At 43.9% G+C, this 8,941-nt stretch overlaps 1 protein-coding gene across 1 annotated transcript in view; it reads right to left on the reverse strand.

Moving 5' to 3' along the window:
- LOC310870776 (cadherin-6-like) overlaps nucleotides 1-8,941 on the reverse strand; it is a 73,424-nt gene that overhangs the window by 38,193 nt on the left and 26,290 nt on the right. The window contains exon 2 of the mRNA XM_083782080.1: nucleotides 3,729-4,113. Within this exon, the coding sequence (XP_083638206.1) occupies nucleotides 3,729-3,965 (237 nt within the window). The 5' untranslated portion in view covers nucleotides 3,966-4,113. The remainder of the gene's footprint in view (nucleotides 1-3,728; nucleotides 4,114-8,941) is intronic.

The following is an 8,941-nucleotide window of genomic DNA, read 5'->3' on the forward strand; positions in this document are numbered from 1 at the left end:
AATTCTCAACCTGTCCTCATCTTGCTCCATCTGTCTTCATGACTTTCTTGTAATCTAACTGTTCTCCCTCTATCTTTCTCCCTTGTTTTCTCCACTCCTCCTTGCCGATTCAAAGATTCCTCCCTGAGCTCTCTTCACTTTCTCACTTGTTTATCACCCTGCCCTTGTTTCTTCTTTCTTCCTCCCTCATTCTCTCTCCATCCCTCACAATCTATCCTCTGGCTCTCTCTCTCTCACTCGCTCTCTCTCCCCATCTTCTTTCCACTTTCTGGTCCCCGCTGCCTTCAGCGCCCAACGGTGTGCAGTGTGATCCAATGTGAGTGTCTTGCCACTGAGAAATCCTGCGGGCCTGTGAGGCAACACCTGCATCAGGAATCTCTCCTGCCGAGCTCGCAAACACCTGCTGGCTCACCGACAACACCTCAAGTCATGGCACATCTAACCAAAAGCAAAATGACAAAAGCCCTTGGGTCACTTTCACAGAAGGTTTCTGTATCCCTCTCTCCCCTCTCTCTGCGTCTGTCTCACCAACACAATATATATCACTAGTGCAACACTGGACCCCCGCGGTCGAAAGCAAAGCAGTCAACTTGCAGGCATCTGGAAACCTTGAATAACCCGGCAGGGAGGACGGGGCACCCGCTCGGCGGTCGCCCTTGTTTTCTCTCTCTCTGACTCTGTTTGTCTCACGTGTCAAGGACTCTTGGTTGTCTCAAAGGCGTCTCTGTTTCTCTCTCATAACTGATAACAACCAGGAGTCCTATGAAGCAGCATAACAGCGCCGAGCGCCTGCCTGCATGCGTAGCGAGGGCAACAGCAAACTATCACCTTATTACACATGACATCACACACGCGGTGCCAGGCGTACTAATACTTCCTGTGTGAACTTCACTGAGGTGTCACATCTGCCGCTGCCGCCGGAGCCGCGCTCCTCATGACTGTCTTGACTGCAGCGCTGGCTGGTGTAAAAAGCCGCACACTTCATTATCATCCTCTCCTGGTACTTACTAGTAAGCAACCACCCATTTCCTTTCGGGGGCGTTTTGAAGTCTGTAAACTGAAGCACTGCATACAAGTCAGCTGAGTTGCAGTCGTGTTTAATGATCTGTTTTCCAGGTTGGAGACACAGCCAATGGCACGGCGGCTCAGCTGGTTGCTGTGAGCAAACACATATCCATAATATGGATATGTGTTTGCTCACAGCAACCTGATATCATTACCAAGCCACAGCTCGTTTCACACTTCAACCTCTTCCTCTCAGCCTTCTCCCGTCTCTCCGCACTGCATTCTCTCTGACAATTTACAATGTAGGCATTTAGCAGACACTCTTATCCAGAGAAACTTAACACTTGAAAGATTAAGAGTAAGTGGCATGATGAACCGTCAACAAACAAACAACAGGGGGAAGATACAAAGAAAAACAATACAATGCTACAAAGTAACTATCAAATCTAAGGATCAAATCTAGCATGTCCAAGTAGGTATAGCCGTCTAGCTAATGGCATAGTACTCTAGTCTTGGTACCACCGTGCTCTACATGGGTAACAAGTTGTTGTAACTTGTAGCATGGTTATAGATATCCCATGGATATTAGAGTGTAGTTTCTACTAGTCATCACATGATAAGACTCAGACTGGTGCTCCAGATGTCCTTCAGCAAAGCACTGGACCCCCCGTCTCTCAACCGTTTTGGATAAATGAGTCAAATGTAAATGTTCCACAATACTGAGCGGTCCTGATGAAGCTGTACAGTGAAATGTGCTGTCGGCTGATGCAAATTTCTTGTATTTCAGCATTTATCCAATCACTTGTTTTCTGCTGTCACAAGCACTGAGGGAAGGGAAGGCTACATGCTGACGCTTGCAGGGCTTCTGCTATCCGCACGCCGCTTGAAGTCTCCTTCGCTGTTTGTGTATGACAATGACACCCCATCGGGTGGGGGAAAATCACAATAAAAAGTGTGACGAACCCGAAACTCCAGACGGCTTTACAGTGCGAAGTGTACAACCATCACACAGTGGAATAAATTTAGAATTGCAGCTCGCTGCGCTGCCGCTGACAGTTTTGGGAAGACCTTCTACATCGGTGGTTTTATTTATTTATTTCCTATAAGATTATTATTTTTCTTTGACATTTCTGGGGGGGGGGGGGGGTCTATGACAGCACAGTGGCGATACACAGGAATGAAAACTGAGGATGACGTGCGACATCGATCTTGAGTCAGTGTGGATAGAGGTGAGGTTGTGATCATGACGTGGTCAGTGGCACATAAACTGGCTGAAGGACGAGGGTGGTCCTCACCTCCAGTTGCTCCTGATCAGACTGTGCCTGAGACCACCACTCACCCCCCACCCCCGCCCCACCCTATATACCCATATTATGGACTGCTCGGCACCCTCTGCCCTCTTTCGTGGACTGATAAACAAACAGATAAACAAACCTGTGCGTGCGTGTGTGTGGGGTGGCGAGTGGATTTGCTTTGTGAGTGTATTGTGTGTGTGTACGTGGCTGAAAGTCAGCCATAGATATAGTATCGCTGTATGCTTTGGGGTGCGGCTCGGTGTACTTGCGAGCGAGTACTTGTGCGTGCATGTGAGTGTGCATTGTCTATACATTATTTTATGGTTAATCCTGTGCTTACTTTATATATTTGTCTACTATGTACGTAGACATTTTAGTCATATTATTCTGTGCTGCTGTGCCACCATGAATCTCTTGGGGGATTTATAAAGTCTTATCCTATCCTATCCTTTCCCATCCTGTCTTTTAATAACCAAAAAAATCAATGAAATCATGTTTTCTCAGTGTATCCTGCAGTGCAATTCAGCATAAGTCCACTTTAATTGGATCATCATTTAAGCTGGGTGCTTTTTGCAGTCATTGCTATAGTGCAACGTGCATGCATGCGTGTTGGTTAGCTATTAAGGTTGGTGATGACTCTGAGCCACCACCAGGGTGCCTTGGCTTTGAAAAGGACAAAAGCTGACTGATTTTCTTTTTACCCCGTTCATTAAAAGAACAGAAAGAAAGGAGGAATGCATATCACACTGTTCACATATAGCACTGTTTGATGAACCTCCATTTTAAAATGAGCTTGCTCAGTAGGGTGGCTTACTGGCTTTGTAGCATGTTTGGACATTGATAAGAAAATGACTAACAGTACACTGTCAAATACAGTTATGCTGCTGGAAGAGGAGCGACTCTTATCTCCAACAATAACGTTGATAAAAAGGGAGTGGATATGCAGTGTGTGAGGCATGATTCATTCATAACTCCATCGATGGTATCGATGTGAAGATCTGCTATTTTCTGGAAAAAGGAGGAGGCTCCTCCATTTAAGAATTGGCTAAATTAAATGACTAGTACACTTCATCTTGAGAGAATAAGGTATTTCCTGAGAAACAGGGAGAGACAATTTGATGAGGTTTGGCTGCCCCTTGTCCATTACTTGAGTAGAAACAATTAATAGACAGGATACCACTGATGTGGTTGACTGTACGCCATTTTCTTTTCAGATGTTTTCCATGAGCTTTTTATCATCTTTCTGTTTTATTCTATAGTATGCGGTGTCACTGAGCAGTATAGGTGGTTGAGGGTTTTCTTTCTCTTTTTTGTCTTGTATTTTTTCTTTCATTTTTGGTTTTCATAATGCTTGTATAACAATTTATAATCTGTTCAATAAATTTGACAAAAAAAGACGAGTGGTTCACTCCAAGCAGAGCCTCTTACCTTGCCAATGTACTGGTTCTCGGTGCCAGTGAACTCTTCCTGGAGGAAGAACTGGTTCCACATCCATCCTCTTCTCACTCGTTTCAGTAGCTTGGATCCCCCGACGACAGCTGGCTCCACTTTGTCATCATCTATCTCCCTCGTCTCCACACCTGTCCGTGGGCCAATCAGGGACATGGCATCCATGGAAATGAAGCACATGTAGGCCCATAATAGGCCTAACAAGATAGTCCTCATGACTCCTGTAGGTGAAGTCAAGCACAGTCTGGACTGTGTTCTAGCTCTATCTTCCCAGACGGACTGTGGCTTTGGATTGGGAGATGGGTCTGTCGATCATATTCCTCTATGTTTCCATTGGCTGGAGGTTGGTGGGGGGTTGTGGTACCTGTGGGCAGAAAGAAGCAGAAAGGTAAGTCACAAGGTAAGGTCAGCAGGCTTTTCTGAGGTCAAAGTTTGTTTCGTTTTTTATTATAGTTTTACTTATTTTTAGGTTGCCGGTCCTGAACTGGTACCCAATTCTTACAATCTCAAGGAGTTTGAGGTCACGCGCAATTTCACCGGCTAACCACTGTCATCGCAACACGGCACAATGTGAGCTGGTAGATCGAACTACAATTTCTTGCCAATTGTTCAACGCACAATAGGTACGCTGTAGGGTTCATGTGGTTAAACTGCTTTGAAGAGTCTCTCTCTCTCTCTCTCTCTGCGTAGCACTATAGTCTCTCTCTCTCTGTGTATAGTGCCAGACACTGCAGAGAAGAGACGAGAGCATTCTGAGACAAGGAACAGTGGGAAGGAGGCAGGCACTATTATCCTGATGCCAATGTTTTAATCGGTCTAACACCATGGAATGCACCTCTCTCTCTCTCTCTCTCTCCCTCTCTCCCACTCTTTAACCATAAGTCATAGGGAGGTGTCAGAGCAAAGGCTGCAACCAGAGTGTCAGACAGAAGCGGCTCATAGAATTATGGGTCTTGTGATTCAAGTCACCCCCCCTCCCAACACACACACACACACACACACACACACACACACACACACACTCACACACCAGTGGTTAATTGTGAGCTAATCTCACAAACCACTGGACCGAGGACTACCAAACTTTTTGTGCCCGCTGCCAGTAGCTAGGACAAACGTGTCACTCCCTGAATATTTTTTCCAATCCTCCAATGACAACAATGTTGTTCAAATCAGCACCCATACAGACAAAGTGACAGACACCGCGGCACAGACGCGAGTCCTGCGACACAGACGGACAGACTACAGCACTTGGAACAGACACGCCTTAATTTAAAGTTCACATAAGGTGACAATAAGTCCCCATACGTGGACACAGATAGACTAGACAGGCCAGAGTTTGAAGCTTTTGAAGTTTGAAGGTGAAAAAAAATGATGCAATATTGTTACATACTGTACTGTACTATCATATCTGCCATGCAATGCTGCTATGCCAATGCATTTATTCTGCCTCGCTGTCTCTGTTGCTCAAACAATGCCACTATCATAAGCAGAGTTTACATTCCAATATTATAACACAACATCTAAAAAATCATCATCAACGCATCTATGCCTATATTTCTAATGCAGCTTATAATCAACACATCTTGACCTGCCATGACAAAAGCTGACAACTGATTTTACTGATTTGACCTATAGCAAAGCCCCTCCCCAAACTGCTATGGTCCAATCACAGCTAAGCATGGGGTAGACAAACCTCTCCACCACTAGTTTTCCTATAATGATAAAAATTGTTTTAAAAAAGAAATGTCACGCACATATTTTTCCAGTGCATATGGCAGGCCATGTTGACGGATTAGGAAGAGATTTTGAAGGTCTGGTTCCAAAAATGAACCAGTATTTAATGTGTAAAATCCATGATATTTACATTGGAATGAATGAGCCCGGCTGAGAGACCGGGGCTTAGCCATAGGTGAATTACCTGCAGGTACTTTGGCTTCATGGAAAAGCAAAGAACTGATACTATATACTATTTGCAGTGGAAAATTACACAGCCCTGGATAATCCACCATTCCTGGCGGAGATCTGCATTCCACGAAGGGCCTATAAGCTCTTTTTAGTTTGGAATTATGTCATCATGTCTGTGAACTGTATTTGTGATCCCTATTTTCTACTTCTGTTCTTAAAACGACGTTAATGTCGCCGCAAATAACTAAAGCCAGTAGTGATGAATTAGTTTTGCAGTTGAAAAACTTCCCTCTAGCTCCCAATGAGAAAGAAATAAAAACTAAACTAAACAAAACAAAAACTATGAGCTGTGTGTGATAAATGTGTGTGTATGTGGGTGGTACGACACACATACACGATCAAGTATGTCTGCGTGTACAGAGATAACAGATGCACGCTTTTGGCTGACAAATGGGACAGCTTGTCTAGGGCTGAACGCACGCACGCAGACACGCACGTACGCACACACATCTGGACCTGCCAAGAAAGCATTTGTGGTGTTGGTTAGGAAAAAGACACTCCATGATATCATATTAACACATCAAAGACATAAAGGACTGGAAAAGGCCACTGCATGTCTCGCAAATACTAGAAGATATGGCAGACAAAAGACATCAGAGTGTGTCAGAGAAAAGCTGCAAGGATAAGTGCTGCGTAATCTTCAACACATCTCTCACAGGGTGTGTGTGTGTGTGTGTGTGTGTGTGTGTGTGTGTGTGTGTGTGTGTGTGTGTGTGTGTGTGTGTGTGTGTGTGTGCATGCGTGCGTGCGTGCGTGCGATGAATGAAAGATTAATTCATATATACACCCAGTACTCACAATTGTCAGTTCAACTGCACTATTACTTACTGTACATTGCGTTCCCTTATCCCTAAATTATTTGCCATTTTTTACTATTTAAAAAAACCTTTTAGATAGTTCAAATAGCCGAATCTACAAGCTCACAATGTCTCGATGTAGATCGGCTAGTTGAACTATTTTAAAATGTTTTTTCAAAATAGTAAAAGATGACAAATACGTTTAGGGATAATCCGGATAAGGGTGGCACAAGATGAAGCCCCTAGTCCCCGTTCATCATTGGATTAAGAAGTGAAATCAATAAAGGTTCATAACTTTGGAAGCGATTCACCTGTCCATGTACCAATACTGTGTGCATAGCATGTGTTTGTAGATCTGCTGGTATTTTCACAGTTTATTTGCCTATTTAGACATGCCCAGAATAGGGATGCTATAGGTTCATGTGGTTAAGCCTGGCTTGTAAATTGTTGTACGGCACGTTGCTTCGTGAGCTTGTAGATCTGCTGTTCTTGGAGTGCAAAAGCGTCCGTATTCATTAGTGAAATGATCTGCTACACTGCAGTGGCAGCAGAAGTATAGTTCTACCACCATGGAACTAACAGTAACTCTTTTCTTCTCGGCATATGCCAGGCACGAAAAGCACAAACCTCTTCCTCAGACTGACTGCTGACTTACATATCGGTGCCTAGCATCTGAAAACCCCTTTTCAAAAAAATGCACTTAAAAAAAAGGCACTATACTGTCTGTTAGTGTTGATGGTAAAAGCCAGGCACAGTCCCATCACTCTGGAAGGGACACTTATGCAGCAATCACCCCAACTGAAAGGAAGTGTGCTTTTATCTTCCTACACAGGCATCTGCCAATGGCTTTCTAACCCAGAAAAACAGCACCCATTTGTTGTGTTATTTTTTATTTTATTAAAATTTTCCTTTACAAATGTAGTGGCTTAAGGATTCTGTGTGCGCACACACACCAAAATCTTAAATGAACACAGAGGACTTGACTGTGTACGCTGTTTTGCTCAGTGGGTCCTCACACGTGTGGACGTGTGCTATTTAGATGTTTAAACACCCTGAGCGGCTTAAACGGAGGTCCCTGTCCTATCAAATAGTTACGCTCAGCGCTCAGGACGCTTTATTACCAAATTAGTGTTGTTTTTACAATTTTCAGGCATTTGTTTTATTTACTACTGTACAGTTGTAAGAGGACATATTACAGAGAAGGGGGAACGGCCACTATGAAATCTTGACTTGTCATCGGTGTGCTATAGGCCTACTTGGATTCAAGTGCGGGTGTCATACGTTTTAATGAAGTCCATGCAAAAGTCCATGCACAAGGCAAAAACTGTTGTCAGTTCAGCAACAAACAAACAAACAAACACAAAACATAGACAATAGACCTAGAACTAGGTTAGAACTTCAAAGTGAAACAGTACTGCCAGCTGAAATGGAGTAGAAGAGAGGGGTATATACTGTATATAGGAGTGAACTAATGAGGAGCACGAGTAACGTGTGGCGGGGCTGGCTCTGATTGGCTGTGTGGAATGGAGCTAGATACTAACGACCGGTAGCAAGAGGAGACAGGTGAGAGGAGCTAACGGGATGAGGAAGGATCTCTGTGGTCTTGACATTGCGAGGGTACAATAGATATTCAAAGATTTGCGCCACATTTTCACGATTTTTCAAAAATAGCAGACCTACAAGCTCGTAGGTATGAGCTTGTAGATCTAGTATATAGTATAACATAATGCTTAAAACACCGAAAGGTGTTCAGGATTTTACTGTCAACACAGAGCACTGGGCATACAACATCATGGTTGAGGCAGGAGGTATACTCCCATTCAAATGTCTCCTGAGTTCATGAAAGATTGTTGTTGTGGAAGAGGAAATTACTTCCAAACATTATGTTTGTATGTATGAAAGCTTTTCTATTTTCTCTTCATTGAGAAATCATCTAGAAAGGGCTGGTGGGTGGTCGGGGGGAGTTTAGGAGACGGACAGGCGAGAAGCTGGGAGGGAAATGCTGCGGGAGACATACTATATACTACTCCTGTATACTGTAGTTATTAGGAGAATCTGCACTGACAGCAGGAAAACAGTAGAGATAAGTATGCAGAATAATGAGAATGATGAGTAATGAGAAAGACACCGACAGCGAGACTGCACTGCATGGTGTTCAACGGTATGCCAGCAGAGCTGTGTGTGGTTCTGGAGGCAAACATCAGAACCAGTAGTGGAGCAAAGCCTTGACTGGAGATGCTATTTCACATTGTATTCTAGTAGAGCACAACTGTTATTCTTCTCTAAAATGGTCTTTTTCCTGAAGTGTATAATAAGGTATCCTGCTGGCTTTGTTGGAATATATTGTGCTACTTACTTTGTGTGAAGGAGTCGGTGTTGCCTGTGCTAATCTTGTGAATAAAACACCGAACGGACACTGGCAACAGC

Source organism: Protomyctophum parallelum (genome assembly GCF_964188405.1).
Source record: "Protomyctophum parallelum genome assembly, chromosome: 14".
Taxonomy (NCBI): domain Eukaryota; kingdom Metazoa; phylum Chordata; class Actinopteri; order Myctophiformes; family Myctophidae; genus Protomyctophum; species Protomyctophum parallelum.